Below are 17,500 nucleotides of genomic sequence, written 5' to 3'. Positions count from 1 at the left end.
TTGCATCCGCCATCACACATACAGTACTCTTCTAATGTGAAATACACTATCTAACCCTAGCCCTAGCCCTAACTGTGGTTCAGTTATGGCACTTTTCCTTGTTTACACTAGCGGGAGACCCCATTTGATCTGGAAGAATCAGTAATACCATTGAAGTGTGTTCTGATTGTTTTCTTTGCTCTTTCAGGATGACTGTTTTGTGAGTAAAAGAAAAGAGTCTCTCTCTTTTTCTTTCTCTCCCACCGCACCGTCTGCGAATGCCAAGTCCTGCACCCCAAGTTCATTTTAAAGAGGACTGGAAAACAAACCAGAGCGAAAGAAAACACCACACTTCTCTCTTTCCTTTCTTCCCCCTCTGAAGAAGCACAGCTTCCAGAAAGGGCTACAGAGGAGCTTCAGATGTGAGGCGGTTTTACAGAAAGGACTCAAAATAAACTGGGCTTCAGGGGTAAAAAATAAAGTCTCTCATTCGCCATTAAAAAGGATCCCTGAGAGGTTTGTTTACACACGAAGGGACACAGGTAAACCTGGATTAAGATTTAAACACATTAACACAAGGTTTGATGGTCCAACCAAGAATATTTAGATTTGTATGATTTACAGCGAGTTTTACAGTCACAAGGTTACAACGTAAAAGAGTGGGTAGTGGTAAGGAAAAAGTGATAGAGACAGTCACATACATCACATAGAGGTGCTATACAATATACTATAAAATTATATTCAAGTGGATATTATACAGTAACTTTTGGCACGTCACAAAACAGCCATTGAACATCCCGGTCCTTCCATCACACAGATTCAGCACACGCATGTCTGTCTCTGCTCTTTTGGGATTAGCTTCCATTAGTTCCTAAATGCTGTCCTGGCCACGCGAGTGCTTTGCTTTAAGCCTTGTCTCTGATGCACTGCCATTTCAATCAGAGCCTGGGGCTTGACCTCTGACCCTGTGGCTGTCTGTGCTGTGGCCTGCCGTCAGGGCCACGCTCCTCAGACAGAGAGCTTCATTACGACGGGGTCACCACAACAAGAGGGTCACAACTCCCCTACCAGGCCATTAATCAGAGCCTTAATGAAGTAGAGTAACCCAAAACCAGGACCAAACTCAGGAGGGGAGACCGAGCCGCAGACCACTCCTTCCCTATCTCTCTCCTTTATCTCTCCCGCTTGTGTCCTCTCCTACCTACGTCTCTCTCTCTCTCTCTATCACTCTCTCTCTCTCTATCACTCTCTTTCTCTCTCTCTCTATCACTCTCTTTCTCTCTCTCTCTATCACTCTCTTTCTCTCTCTCTTTAAGCCAGCCTCATCAAACTCTCCATTTCTTAGGTGGTAAGAGTGTTTTACCAGTATTACCTATATAAAACACTTCCTCAGGAAAGGTTTATTTGTAATCATCATTACTATACCTAAGAAAAAGCCAGTGTTTCCAATAATTCCCAAATTCATTGTGAAATTGGAAAAACCTGGGATTGACTGAGAGAACCGGGTTCATTGCTCTTTTAAGAACGAAGTCTGCCTTCCCTTAAAACATTAATCTCTCTGACTGCCTGTAATGATGATGATACATACTTTAACCTTCTATCTCATTACCCAGATCCATCAATTGTGTTGTCCTATAAACATTACATTCATAGAGGATCCGTGCTCACAATATGACATAATGCTCTGGAGATATAATACCAAATGAAGAACAATAAATAATAATAACTGACAAGACGTCATGGTAACGACAGAAGACGGGGATATCAAAAAGAGTTCTATATATTCTCTCCATGTGTTACCCAGACTTCTGACCCTATCAGGGGTCTTCATCTAAAGTGGAGAAATTTCACTAAACTCAAAATCCCCTCTGTAGAAACCGCATCCTACAGCATGTCATTATTATCCCCATGTACAGGAGGCCTATAGATGGGGCTTCTGAAATGTGTTCACTTTGTCCCAATAGTGCAGTGAAAGACTTCTGCCAAAAAAGAATTGGGCTCCGGATAAAAGCATATCCCCTAATCAGATGTCATATCAACACATATGGTTGTGAGTTATACTGATGTTTTGTATGTCATTAGCTACTGACATTAGTTCAATTTGTCCCCATAACACAGCTTATGGCGTTTGCCAAAGGGAAATTGGTTTACACATAAAAGTGGATCCATCATTCAGTTGTCATGATATGAAATTAACGGCCAAGTTTAAAACAGATTTATTAAGGGGACTGATTCAGTCAAACATTACTGTACTTAGCAATATATTTTCAGTGCCTTTGTTGACTACAATGATGCCTGTGTACACAGTCTTACGGTTGACAATAACCACCTGTTAGTTTAGTCTGCCTGCTATACTGTATTTACAGCGTCCAAAGCCATTCTGTGATTTTATTTGAAAACTGAAGCAGATCCGATCCGATCTGTATTGATCTCAATTGAACACCTTTCATTATACAAACTCTGACATTCATTTCCCAAGTTAAGCACAGTAGCTCTGAGCCCATTTCCTTGTTGTTGGTTCAGCATGACCCCATATCCTGCAAAGCCATCTCCAGGTTCTGTAGCCTAAAATGAAAAGCTGTCTGAACTGACAGGTTTAGAGAAAAGAAACACCACGTAGACTTTTCAGCCCCGAGTTTCAATTGAAACGCGATGGCAAAATTCTAGCCTGGGCCCTACTGTAGCACCTATAGAGCAACTCAGGGTTTTTACTTGAAACCCTGAGTTGCTCTGTAGGATAGAAGCCCAGTTTTTCAAATCATCTCAGGGACGTTAAGTGCTTCTGGCAGAGCCCATTATATTAATGGGAAGTGTTCTGTACAGAATAATACACAAGGCTAACCCATGATGAGAGATGGCGCGTAGCACAGGATTACGGGGAGAGAGACAAGAACACTCCCTCCTTTGTTGCCTCCCTCTTTCTCAGGGTGAAAAATTGCTCCTGGAGTTGGTCAGTGGGGGGGGGGGATTGGGGGAGGGGGGGAGGGGGGGCGAGGGAGGAGAAGAGGAGAGGGGGATGATTGAGTAACAGACAGTATATTCTCCGATGCAGATCCCCAGCCTTCTCCTGCTCCACCACAGTCATCTGGTTTTCAGCAGGCCTTATCAGGACCAGATGGAGAGAACCGTCTTCCCTTGGCATCCCTCCTTCCCCTCTCTTTCTCTCCCCGTTCCTTTTTTTTTATGACACCCTGCAGACTTTGTCACTCTGCGGTCTCTGGCAGAGGCGGTGTAATATCATATCTCCGTTTCTTGAAATAAAGAATAAGAAGATCAGTGAACACAAGCAGCCTTTCTCTCCCCTCTCTCTCTCTCCTCTCCTCTCCTCTCTCTCTCTCTCTCCTTTTCATTGACAGTGACCTTAGCGCATATATTTGCCATATTGTTAGGGGAATACTCTAGAAGTTAAGTTCAAGTTCAACGTTTTGGAAACATACTAAATTAAATGTGGGTGAGTACACAGATGTATCAGAGAGTTGGGTTGATTACATGATGTAGACACGAACAGTTATCAAGAAATGTACTGACATACAGTAGTTTCATTTAGCTACAATAGCCTTGCCGTAATAGGTCTAAATAGGACATACAACCCAGAGGCAAAGAATGCAGAGAACAAGACCAACTGACCATAATGGAGGCAGGATCTCTGTGCTGCTGAAAGAATGGAGGCCATTATACCAGTCTATCATAAAAACCAAGACAGACACAGGGTCTTTTTGCCCTTCCACTCACAAAGCTCACAGAGGCTTTTACAGGGTCTCTCCAGTGAGCTTTATGAGCAAATGCAACTTCATCCGCCACTATAATTTCAGTGGGATCCTGTCCAAGCTGAAACCCTATGAATACCTCTCCTACTGTGCCAGGGCCTTGCTTTCCCAACCCTCTGGCACTGGGAGCAGGTCACAGCCAGTCATGGTGTGTGAAGAGAGAAAGGAGAGATATTAATAAAAATATGGCTGAGTGGGATGGGAGCTGACAGCGTCAGCGGGGGTGCGGGCTTCGGGGTGCGGGTGAGGTTTTCGGGGCGTGCCATTGATGTGGCGTGATCCGTCCCACTTGAGAGGGTCGTGTGATGTTACTGGAGCGGCCGGGTCTGAGTGATGATGGATCCCCGCTGAGCGGCGGGAGGGGAGGGTCGAGTGAGGAGCAGCACGCCTCCACACACTCACCGCTTCTATGAAACCCCAGATCACCTCAACACCACCGATACAACCCCACCCAAAACACAGCCACCACCGATACTCCCACTCCCCCCGACCCCCGCCCCCCCCCCCGCAAAAACATGCACAGTAGACGTTACATTCTAGAACGCAAACATTCAACCCCCATCCAAAAACACTGAGAGAGAATGAAACACAATTCAAAGAGACACACGGGCTCAAGAAGAGGGCCGTGGGGAGGCAGAGGAGAGGGTAGTGAGAGGCGTCCAGCACATGAAGGAAGGCAGCCACCGTGGGCAGATCTTGGGATGAGTGGGTGAAGGAAGGATGGAGCGATGGAGCCCCCTCTCTCTCTCTGAGGCCTGCCAAGAGAGACGCAGGGAGCCGGCGGGCCAGAACCAGAGCCAGGCTGGGCGTGTGTGATTGAAGAGAGACGCGGAGGATGAGTGTGTGTGTGTGTGTGTGTGCGGCAGCGGTTGCATGCGCTGCGAGTCTACCTCAGGAAGAAGAGAAGAAGAAGGAGAAGGAGAATAAGCGGCCCTGCGGTCTGCGGGGGTTAAACGGCAGAACATGCTCGCACATTAAGATCCATCTGATCTGGGGATAACTAGAAAAGAGCGCCTCTGTTTGTAATAGACCCCGGCGGCGAAAAAAACAATATCTCTTCTACTCCGACCACTCCTGGCTCCTTTCATCCCTCTCCAGCGCCTCGCAAAGGGAGGCCTTTTGCCAAGCGATTGGAGATTGACTCCCTCTTTCTTTCTCTCTCTCTCTCTCTCTTTCTTTCTTTCTTTCTCTCTCGTCTGTGTTCTTTCTCTCGCTCCTCATGAAAGGGCATGGCACGGCCCCAGGCCACACTCACTGACTGACACAGCTGAGGCTGGGAGGTGCCATTTTTGGTTTTCTTTTCTTTTTTTTTTGTGCCTTTTTTCTCTCTCTCTCCTTCTGCTATCATTTCATCCAACACACACATATTTCCAGCAGCCACTCACCTAAAGAGACCTCTCCACTCAGAGATGGTATGTGCACACACCTGTGACTTGCATGTGGAATTACACTGTTATACAGTGCCCTGCGTAAGTAATGGGGAAAGTGAAGTGTTTTTTTCTTCTTTAGGCTCTACAGTCCAAAAGTTTGGATTTGAAATCAAACAATTACTACAAGGTTAAAGTATAGATGCTCAGCTTTTATTTGATGGTATTGGTCTACATATTGGTTTCACCACCTTTTTATGCATAGTCCCCCTATTTCAGTGTACCCAAAAGTAATGGGACAGATTTATGATATTTCCAAATAAAGCACTCATGTTTAGCATTTGGTTAACATTCCTTTGCATGCAATAACTGCCTGAAGTTATTGCCCCTTTGACCCCACCAGATGCTGGGTATCTTCTCTGGTGATGCTCTGCCAGACCTGTACTGCAGCCATCTTCAGTTGTTTGCTTTGAGGTCTTTTTGCCTAAAATCTTACCATCAGGAAATGAAATGCATGTTTAATGGGATTTAAATCTGAAGATTGATTTGGCCAGTCAAGACCTTTCTACTTTTTGGCCCTGAAAAACTCCCTAGTTGTTATGGCAGTAAGTTTTGGGTCATTGTCTTACTGTAAGATGTTTCTATACACTTCAGAATTCATTCTGCTGCTGCCATCAGCAGTTACTATAACCATCAATAAAGACGATTGAGCCAGTTCTAGTAGCAGCTATACATGCCCAAACCTAACACCCCCTGCACCATTTCACAGATGCTGAAAATACTGGGCACATCCTTTTTTCTCAAAACTTTCCAATTACTTGCAAACTTCACTTTGGTAAATGATAATATTCATATTATCTGTCCACAAGACATTTTTTCAGACCTCTGCAGGTACTTTTTGTGTGTGTGTGCGTGTGTGTGTGTGTGTGTGTGTGTGTATACTGTATGAGAGAGATAGAAAGAAAGAAAGAGAGATAGCAACAGAGAGAGCGATACTGTAGCAACAGAGAGACTGAGACCTTAGCTGAGACTGAGACCAACCTGAGCTAAGACTGAGACCAATGTGTAAGTTATAGTATTGTATGTATATGAGACTCTGTTATTGTGTGTGTGTGTGTGTGTGTGTGTGTATGTCTGTGTGTGTAGGTGTGGTTGTGGATGTGTGTGTGTGTGTGTGTGTGTGTGAGGTAGACTCTGGGCGTAGGAAATGGAGCATTGAGCACATGCGATGAAGGATCCATGTGGGTGGGCGAACACATGTGGACTGCTGGATTAGGAAGTGGTAGGCCACATCTTTTTATTATGGAGACGTCTCTGTTAAAAACCCTCGGCTGTATAATCCCCCTCTTTCTCTCGTGGGAGTGGGGAGGCCCTCTTCTCAGCCCTCAGCCGCCTCCTAGGCTCCCCAACTCCCTCCCTCCCCTCCTCTCCTCTCCCTCCTCTCCTCTCCCCCCCTCCCTCCCTCCCCTCCTCTCCCCTCCCTCCCCTCCCTCCTCTCCCCTCCTCTCCCTCCCCTCCTCTCCCCTCCTCTCCCTCCCCTCCTCTCCTCTCCCCTCCCCTCCCCTCCTCTCCTCTCCCCTCCCCTCCTCTCCCCTCCTCCCCTCCCTCCCCTCCTCCTCTCCCCTCCCTCCCTCCCCTACCTCCTCTCCCCTCCCTCCCCTCCTCTCCTCTCCCCTCCCCTCCCCTCCTCTCCTCTCCCCTCCCCTCCTCTCCCCTCCTCCCCTCCCTCCCCTCCTCCTCTCCCCTCCCTCCCTCCCCTACCTCCTCTCCCCTCCCTCCCCTCCTCTCCTCTCCCCCCAAAAATCCGCCCGGAGTCTTTTATAATTAGCGTCACAACCAAGGAGAATTTTTTTTTTTTTTTTTGCACAAAAACCTCAGGATTCTTCTTCTTCTTTTTTCTTTTTTTTTCTTTCTTTTTTTACAAAAAAATTGGCTCCAGTAGGAGCGGACATGTTCCGTAATATCGTGTTCTGCCCAAGTAGGCCAAACCGAGCCTGAAGAACCACTTTAATTAAATATCACTTTACTCCTCATTTTTCATTTCTGGTGTCGTCATTGCAGAGCGGTGTAGCAGCGTGGTCCACAGACGTGAGCTCTCAGTCCTAGTATGCTCTACCCACATCCCCATGCTACTGGCTTGCCAATCAAAACATTCATACTTGAGATACTGGTAAGATGATTGAATAAAATATGTACTTAAACCTGTTATATCTCTATAACTATATCTCTTTCTTATTTCCCTTTTGATAGACAGTATCTATCAAAAGGTATATAGACAGTAAAAGCAAAATAGCTCCCTTGAGATGGAGAACCCAAACACACTTAGGAATTAGAAAGCTGCTGTAATACAAAGGTACTGTGACAGAACAGCCTGTATAATGTCATGTAATGTAACATGTGATGTGTGTGTACCTGGCAGTGGAAGATGTATTCAGGTGTGCTCTTCTTAAACTTCATGTTCCAGACCAGAGCCACACCGTCTGGCTCATGGGGAGCATCCTCGTTGTTGTTGTAGGAGGCCACCAGCAGCTCTGGGTACTGGGGGAGGACAGGGGGGAGAGGACAGGGGGGAAATGAGGACACAGAGGGGGGAGGACAGGGGGGAGAGGACACAGGGAGGGGAGGAGGAACACGGAGAAGGGGATAAAATGGGCAGGAGAGGATAAGATGAAGAGGATGGTAGAGAGAAGAGGAAAGATAGACAAAATAATATTTATTTGACAAGCCAGTGAGAGACACACACACACACACACACACACACACACACACACACACACACACACACACACACACACAAAAGGCCTTACCTGAGGGGACCAGTCCAGACAGGTGATGACACGATGCTTGGACCAGTGTTCATCATAGAACAGCCGGCTCAAGGATAGACTGGACCCGCCTTGTAAGTCCCTGTGGCCAAGAGGAAGAGGGTTCAAAGGTTGCTTTGCTCTTATAACAATTGATTTACTTGGCCAGAGCCCTACATTACGTGGTAGTTCACTAAATGAAACAAAGGGGGAGCAGGGTGTGATTTGAGATGTGCTCATTATAATTTTATTACTACAAGACAAAACGGTGGCTAGTCCACTGAGGGTATAACCCTCAGGCCAGGGTGATGTCATTGTGTGAGGTCAAATTAGGGGTGGTGAGAGAGTGACATCATTAGGAGGGCATGTCTTTGAAGAACAAGGAAGTCCCATGCCCTGACTGACACCACAGGCATGATTCAGCCTTACACAGACATGGTGTCAGTCCCAGGCCCTGACTGACACCAAAGGCATGATTCAGCCTGACACATGACATGCACACACATACATGTTCATCCTACCGACAGACAGACACACAGACACACTTATCATCTCTCTTACCCCTCCTTGTCATCCAGATCCCGTCCGCTGTAGTCAAAGAAGATGTCTGAGTCCTCTGCCAGGGCCCTCTCCATTACTCTGATGCTGCAGTCGAAGAAGCTGAGGAACTCCTCAGAGTGGAGGATCTGCTGCTTCTCCTCCTCCGTCAGCTCCCTGGGGTAGCCTGAAACACCCATGCACAGGATTTGTAAACAACCTTTTTTTGCACATCACATCACCAATACTTACACAAACAAACACACACATATAGCAGAAACAAAGTCGCAATCTAAGACGCCCACCCATTTCGCAAAACACCACCTAAACTTGCAGTAAATGTAAATAAACATGCCGGCTGATTTAAACCAGACAAAGACAACACTCCCCACACACAGAGAAAATACCTCTGTTTATGTACGGTGCTGTGTGTCATTATAACAAACAATAACAGCAGTACTAGGTCATAACACTCCTGCGTACCAAATCACTGTTGAGGTTGAGGTCACTTCTATTAAAGCAAGAATAAAGCAAGAATAAAGCCTTGGCTGCAACAGAGTAGGATAGAGAGGCTTCTCAGTAATAGCTGGAAAGTAAATAACGTCATAAATAAGACTAAACAAAGCCTTGTGAGCTCCCCGCCTCCCCTCTCCTGTAATGACGGCACAGCGAGACGTCCGGTTTTGATGTCACCCTGTCCCCAGCCTCCCCCAGACTATTAGAGGGCCTGCTCTTTGATCTCTGCCCACTTGATTCGCGGGGCCCTTTTTTTGACAACTCATAAGGAAGACAAAGGACTGATCAAAGTGGTACGGCCCGGGTCCGCATGTGTGTGTGTGTGTGTGTGTGTTTGTCTATGTGTCTGTGTGTGTCTGTGTGTGTGTGCGCGCGCACATGTGTGTGTGTGTGTGTGTGTGTGTCTGTGTGTGTTATAACAGGCCAGACCCTGACAAGGCCTCATTCTACCCTTTTGCAGGAGTTATTTACTCTGTGCGCGCCCACACAAAGAATGCCCTCTCTGGCCGCTTTGAAGTTCCTCGGAGGGGGTCAAGTGACACGTTTTTAATCAGGTCTGACCCAGAATGCCATGGGCCGATAAGCTGGACTTCAGCCCCAGAGATTGGCATCTGATACGCGGCGGAGGTCACACGAGAGTAACCACTCACTCACGCTCCAGCGGCTTTGTTTCGTGACAGCTTGACCGTGGATGTGTGAGAAGATGAAGACTGATGTCCGTGTGAGGCTGGGTGGTGAGACACAGGGGCTAAAACGGTGGAACTTTAGTTTTTTAGGCTCACCTGGACTAACTGTCCATGGCTAAAAATATACCTTTTCGTCTTCCTCCACTCTCATTAAAACATAACATGAAGTACGCCATTCAGCAGACAACCTTGACCCGAAGGGACTTACAGTACAGTGAGTCCGTACAGCAGTTGTATGTATGGTCCCAGCAGGAATTGAACCCAGGACCTTAGTGTTGCTAGCAGAGCAACGCCACGCTCTGCCGTGCTAAATGAGCCACACAGCACATTATAACATGTCCTCCTCTGTTCCAGTCTTCCCCCCTACTCACCTTCCTTTGTCTCCTTGTTGTCCTCCTCCTCCTGCTGGTCAGACTCAGGCCCAGGCTTGGGCTCTGTGATCTCTTCATCCTCCTCTTCCTCTTCTGCAAGGAGAGAAAGAGAGAGAGAGAGAGAGAGGGGGGGGGGGGGGGGGGTTAGTTATGTTAATCAGCAGCTGTGACAACCATCCCAACCTCCTCCCCCATCCTACCCGCCCCTCACCTCCTCCCCCATCCTCCCAGCCCCTCACCTCCTCCCCCAGCCTCCCCAGCCCCTCACCTCCTCCCCCCGCCTCCCCAGCCCCTCACCTCCTCCCCCCGCCCCTCACCTCCTCCCCCAGCCTCCCAGCCCCTCACCTCCTCCCCCCGCCTCCCCAGCCCCTCACCTCCTCCCCCAGCCCCCCAGCCCCTCACCTCCTCCCCCCGCCCCTCACCTCCTCCCCCCGCCCCTCACCTCCTCCCCCAGCCCCCCAGCCCCTCACCTCCTCCCCCAGCCCCTCACCTCCTCCCCCCGCCTCCCCATCTCATCTAATCATTCCCAGCCACGGTCGAACTGACTAACTGACATTCAAGGCCGGATGGGCCTCCTACACACACTCTCACAGTAGACACACACACTTAAGTGTTTTCAGATAACATGAAAAGATCAGATTAGGCTTGAAAATACAATTCGTGCTAGGATAGACTGTAAAAAAGATAATACCGGACTTTGGAAGCATTGTGGTTGTGTTGTTTACTGCTTGTTAAAATGCATGGAGGATTCCATTGTTCACTGACATGTCATTTGTGATTGGGTGTTCACACATGGGCCATGGAGAAACAACCAAAGTCACATAACCACGCCCACTTCCCTCACATCATAACCACGCCCACTTCCCTCACATCATAACCACATGGCCTGCATGTGTGGTTCTGTGTTCCTCATCAGAGAGGAAGTCGACACACACACAGCAGGAAGTGCCTCTCTGAGTGGCGTGCATGCTCTCTGCTCTGTCCCTGACCCCTGACCCAGAGATCCAACGTGAGAGGGGCAGAGGTCCCCCCACCCCCAAACCTGAACTTGCAATTACCCCTGCCCCCCCCCCCCCCTAGCTAGCTAACCAACACAGGCACCTGCCTGCCTGTCCCCACACACACATATGCCCCCCCCCCCCCCCTCACGCCGCCTCCTCCATCCACCCTCCACAACCCCGCCTCCTCCACCCACCCTCCACAACCCCGCTCTCCTCCAGGCATGTTGTTAACCCCCTCTACCCCTGCACATCGCCGTGGAAACAGATGTCTGAGGGGGCCTCAAAAGCCCCCTTAACACCCTACAGACACCTGTGGCTGCGAACAGGCAAACACACACACTCTCCGCACGCTCACACACACCCAAACCCTCTGTGGGCTGGTTTTCGTGTTGACCCCCGTGGCAGGGGTTAACTGGCGAGGGGTCGCAGTGACAGTGGGCTCCTAGTTCACAGGAGGAAGTGATTCCATCACACCAGACGTGTCGCCTTACACTCCAACACACCAGCGCCGTTTGTTTTCAGGGCCAGCTGGTGTGTGTGTGTGTGTGTGTGTGTGTGTATGACTCAGTTTGAGTACACCCTGATTCCTTGTTAAAATCACCAGCTCAAGGGCAGGACTTGACTGTCTGTGATCACTCTGTCCCCTCCGCTGTTTCTGAACTCCTCTCCCTTGTTGAGAGGTAACACATGTGGTGTCAAAGAAACGAAACAATGGATGATAGAACATGTTCACTGGATGTTTCTCATGTCTTATTATTCAAGGCAGCCTAGTAATGGGCTGCACTCATGGCTAATTCAGTCTACTGTAGCACCACTGTATCACCTTATCTAGACTAGATAAGTGTGGTTGAACTCTCTACCCTGCTCACTAGTACCCACAGCAGACACCTCCTTCTCATCTACCTCCCAACCTCAGTGGGCTAGTTCAGGTCATCTCCACTCAAGTCTGCTCCACATGAGAAAACACTTCAGAATGAGTGTGACCTACTGATACACAGTACTGTACAAACCAGTCTTCCCAGTCCAAGGGAGTGGTTGACATCTGAATGTGAGTGCGCTTCTGAGCCAGATACCAGCAACCAGCAGGGAACAGAGGAATCCTAGTAGGCCTAGACAGGCAGCCAGCCAAGCAGCCCCTCAGCCCGGCCAAGCAGTCAGTCAGTCAGTCAGTCAACAGAGGACAGCCAGACTAGACCAGAGACACCCAGGCCAGCTCGCTCTCGCTCTCGCTCTCGCTCTCTCTCTCTCTCTCTCTCGTTTTCCCCTGTGTGTGGTGAGGTGGTGGACGCCGGGTGGAGAGGGGGATGCTTCCCGCTGGTTTCCCACCACAGCACCCTCAATGAGGGAGGGAAGGGGGAGGGGGGGGACACAAAGGGGATGGGACTGGGTGTCGTCTGTTTGGGGTTAGGACAGTGAATACAGAGGGAGATTGATAAGGACTTTCTCCGGAGCATGCTTACAAGTACACACACACACACACACACACACACACACACACACACATACACACACACGCACACGCACACGCACACGCACACGCACACTTCGTGGCCAGCATCAGTAGGGTCCGTTGTGGGGAGAGGAGAAGAAGACGGTCCCAAATCCACGTTTATGCTCAGGCACATTCTGACCTTACATGACCAGGACCGTGGTTGGAATGTGTGGTCATGGGAGGACCAAGCAGGGCTGTGTGACCATGGTCAGACTGACAATGTGATTCATAGACTTTGGGTTACCTAACAACTGAAAAAAAAACCCTTACCATATGAAGATACTGTATTGTTGCCAATAACAGATCCAGCAAACAAAAACATCTCAGCGAGAGAGATCTTCAATGTTAACCATCACTGATAGAAACCTAAACCTTCGGAGGAGGAGGCTGTCATGTGGCACATCATGCTGAACATGGGGTTTGATAAAAAAACGTAGCCTGGAATGATTAATATTCAGACACACACACACAAGATCTCATTCCAGTCACAGGATGCTTTCCCTTCCACCCACCGCTGAATACCGGCTCCACACCGCGGGGCGACACATTAACCAGGATCCACCCCGCCGCCGCTAGCAGGGGGCAGGTTTGATGAAACTCTGCTTGGGGCTCCTGTTTCCCTCACAACCCCCTGGGGGCAATGACATCCTCTGTACCCCCATCATATCACACACCTCAATCTCCCTCCGCTTCCTCCCGCTGGCCAGAGCCCCCTCCATTCAGGCTGGTCGCAGCAGCTCACAGACAGACAGCCAGCCACTCCGTTTAGATTAGCAGGCATGGCTACTAGGCTAGTTAGCGGCGTCATCATGTGTTGGGAGTGAATGGGTCTGAGCTAGCCGGTCGGGGCACATTGTTAGCCGTTACATACTAACGCCACAGCGAATTAGCACAGCTGAATGAAATTGGCCAATCCATTATGGAGGAAGAGAAAATAAACACTGTTCAAGGATCTTAGGAGCTGGACACACTGTGAGTGATTCATGCATCCGAGCCACACTGACTGCACTGTTAGGCCACAGCAGCTACAGTACATGTGGAGAGTATTATTACAGTAAGACACTAAGACTGTGGAGACTTCTGGCCCGTGTTGTGCAGCGTGCTTCCCTCGAGCTACTACAGTACAATACCACTGAGACTGTGGATACTTCTGGCCCGTGTTGTGCAGCGTGCTTCCCTCGAGCTACTACAGTACAACACCACTGAGACTGTGGATACTTCTGGCCCGTGTTGTGCAGCGTGCTTCCCTCGAGCTACTACAGTACAACACCACTGAGACTGTGGATACTTCTGGCCCGTGTTGTGCAGCGTGCTTCCCTCGAGCTACTACAGTACAACACCACTGAGTATCACAGCACTCACGCTGCGGAATACATTTCCACCTGGGAGCGGAGAGATCAAAAGATTCCTCCTTTTCCACCGAATCTCCAGCAAACGCTAGCATGCTGAAATGTGCCAGTGCACGCTCTGTGGGGGTATTAAAGCTGAGGGCTGCCAGTGTGACTTGGAGGGGGTCCAAGGTACGGTTAGAGGAGGTGCCAACGGACGTCCCATCACTGACAGATGACTGTTGACACCCAGTGTGTCACGTGGCGTCGAGGCAGCGAGTGGAAGAGCACAAGGGCACATTAGTGTGCACACACACACACACACACACACACACACACACACACACACACACACACACACACACACACACACGCACGCACACACACATGCACACACAGACACACACACACACACACACAGGGAAGGATGGCATCCGTTAAATTGTGGGAAGATGAGACCCTGCCAGGTCCTTTCATCCACACTTTTATTGGGCCAAGCTGCCAGGCCCACTGGGGAATGGAGATGATCACGCAATCAAACTGAGTCACACAAACTGACACACACACACACACACACACACACACACACACACACACACACACACACACACACACACACACACCTCAAATCTGACAAGAGAGGGAGAGGGCAATTGGGAAAGTCTTTAGTATTCCTGGTCGATTGAAGATAAAGATGGAAGGATACAGAGACGAGGAGTGGGAGGGAGGGAGGGAGGGGGGCAGAGAGTGGAGGGACTTCCGGAGGGCAAGAGTTTTGGGGATCCCACGCACTGGGAATAACCCTCTAAAATCAAACTAGCACACACACCCACACACACACACACACACACACACAGTCAACTCTGTCTCATAGTCCTGAAAGGCAACACATACTCCAGTGGGGTGTTGAGCAGCCTGTAGACCACAACACAGACGCCAGGCTGACGAATAGGAGGAGGCGACTAGCACTTGAAAGACTCTTCTAATGTGGCCCTGGCACGACAGACACCCCCCTGCTCTGACTGAGACAAACGCTCGCTATCACACACACACACACACACCACATCACATTTATCAGTCCAAATATTACAAATGATCTGACCTGGGGCTGCTTCGGGGGAATTTTGCTACCTACACCGACATTAAGGGTACGGGAAAGGGTAATTCTAAAACCAGATCAAGAGAGATAGCGTGCTTGTGTTAGTAACAGTAGTTTTCCCATCATTCACATTAAATAGATACAGTGCCATTTCTCATCAACACTGAATACATTTCAACAACATTATTTCTAATAAAATCTCGCAAAAGACAAACAAAGTGTGACTTCCATAGCTCAGGTGGACCATTACTGTGTCATTTGGTACCAATAAAAATCCATTATCATTCTATGGACATTAAAACTCTAAGTGGCTTGTAAAATCTTGATAGCTTTTGTATTCTGTCCAGGAATTAATGCCATGACAACACATTCTCTCTCTCTCTCTCTCTCTCTCTCTCTCTCTCTCTCTCTCTCTCTCTCTCTCTCTCTCTCTCTGTGTGTGTGTGTGAGTATACAGTATTTCCTTTCCCAGCCTCTTGTTTATAAGGCACATTGGGTGGGTGATTTTGTTAACTTGGTCAACCACAGTTCTATAGCACTATGACATCGTTCTGACAGGAGAATTCCTCCAACTGCGTAATGGAAAACACTTTGGAATCCTTGAGCGCTCAACCCTCTGCATCACAAGTTATTTGTCTTCATTCTGACAAATGGCCAGATCGATCCTGTTTGTCACTTTTATACCAATCTGCAAAGCAGTGCCTTTGTGAGACATGCCTTCTCCCCTGAGATGGGGGGCGGGGGGGGGCTCTCTCTTTGGAGTCTGGAAATATTCAGAGAGAGGGAGATAAAGCTATGATCTGCTTCGAATGCAGATAACATTCTCATCCGCACCGGTAACAGTTCAGGAAATTCTTCAGGATCGGGAGGGGGAAAAGGGTTCTTCCATATCAGATTGGGCAGCTTTAGAACAAAGTGGTGACGACACGTTCTGCCTGAATTTGCAAAGAGACATTCAAAAAGCATATTCATACACACTACAGGGTATATTTTCATTTTCAATACTGAATCAATGAATTAATACCCTCATACAATTGCTCATGAATTGAGATATTCATAACAAAATGTACTGCATAGCCCTATAATCTCACAAAGTCAGAGACTCTAGGTTCATAGATGAATAGACTGACATACAGTAGCCTACATTCAGAGCAAGAGATGAACACTTGAACAACAGACACGGTAGAACACACACTGAAACAGATTAATGTGTGTGCAGTAGACACACCAAGATCGTAGTAAAGATATGAACATAATTTGAAAGTGTTTCTAGCAGATTACATGGTAGGCCTTTTTCAAGCTAAATGGTGATCCACTTCTTCTATGCGTCGTGAACCATGACAACGACTCAAAGACACACTGGAGGATACCATAATTAAAGGCTCTTTAAAGGAGAACAAGAAACGTGTGGTTCCAGAGAAGAACACTGATCAGCCTCTTTCAAGTTCCACTCTCTATACAGTACTGTAGGTACAACCTACACACAGGAGGAGTATGGAGATGGTAGTTCTTACCATTGTTTCTACGCACAGTTCATATCCCTAACTCATGTTCTGTAAAACACATACTGTACAATCCGTGGACAGTGAACGGCAAGCTGACGCAAACTTAACATGCAGCTACGCAATGATGACATGAGTCATTCATAACTTAATTGCTCACACACACTAAAACAAATACACACATTCTCATTCACTCCAGAACTCTCTAATATCTAAAGGATGATGTTGATTTGTCTCCCCCCACACTGACCCACCAGCGGTGAGAGGGGGGGGGGGGTTGTAATAAACCTCCATTATGCAACGCTAGGTTCCCGGCTCAGGGGCCTGGGGTTCTGTGGGTCTGCGGGCTGGCCTGTGGTGCCAGCGGACCTGGCGGCTGCCCAGAACCACATCTTTAGGAGAGCCATCATGCCACGCCACACCGTGCTCAGGGGCAGCCACTGCGGCGTGATTAAAACTCATGACTTCAAACTTTCCAAACGCTCCGTCCTCGCCTCTCTGTCAAGACCAGAGCCATGAGCTCAGCTCACTTCTCAACACATCTCTAGAAAAAGAAGCTAATGCAAAATGTGTCATTCATGGGATGTGGGCTGTATGTGTTTGAGGTATACTGTACAGTATACAGTACCCACTATGGGTAGTATTTGTATTTCATCTGCAGTAGTGAGTCAGACAGGCAGTTTTTATACATGAGGGATCTGATACATGATCTTATTATATTCAAATGTAGCCTGAATAGCAGATGGTAAACATAGGTCAGAATGCAAATAAAAACCAATTCCATAATAATGAGAAATTAAAATCTTCAGGAGAATAAGTACACCGTAAAACAAACACACATTGACTACTGGCCTTGGGCAAATTGTATTTATGGTCTCAAGACAGTAACTACAAAGCATTCATAATTCACACTTATTCCAAAATTAGATCATATTACCAAACTTCAACTTCAATTCAATGTGCATTACTAATGAAAATCTGGCATTGAGAGCACTAAGCAGTTCTCAGGTCTATGTGCTGAGAGTGCTCCCTGCTGGTCAAAAGCAAAATA

General features: G+C 48.1%; 1 protein-coding gene across 1 annotated transcript in view; it reads right to left on the bottom strand.

Moving 5' to 3' along the window:
• Nucleotides 1-17,500, bottom strand: part of dync1i1a (dynein cytoplasmic 1 intermediate chain 1a) — a gene marked incomplete at its 5' end in the record, with an annotated part of 47,320 nt that overhangs the window by 15,359 nt on the left and 14,461 nt on the right. The window contains 4 exons of the mRNA XM_083679928.1: nucleotides 7,526-7,651; nucleotides 7,921-8,020; nucleotides 8,479-8,641; nucleotides 10,028-10,120. Of these exons, the coding sequence (XP_083536054.1) occupies nucleotides 7,526-7,651; nucleotides 7,921-8,020; nucleotides 8,479-8,641; nucleotides 10,028-10,120 (482 nt within the window). The remainder of the gene's footprint in view (nucleotides 1-7,525; nucleotides 7,652-7,920; nucleotides 8,021-8,478; nucleotides 8,642-10,027; nucleotides 10,121-17,500) is intronic.

This window comes from Argentina silus (assembly GCF_951799395.1).
Source record: "Argentina silus genome assembly, chromosome: 11".
Lineage (NCBI taxonomy): Eukaryota > Metazoa > Chordata > Actinopteri > Argentiniformes > Argentinidae > Argentina > Argentina silus.
The sequence above is the reverse complement of the archived record's forward strand: the minus strand, read 5'-3'. Positions and strand labels throughout refer to the sequence as shown.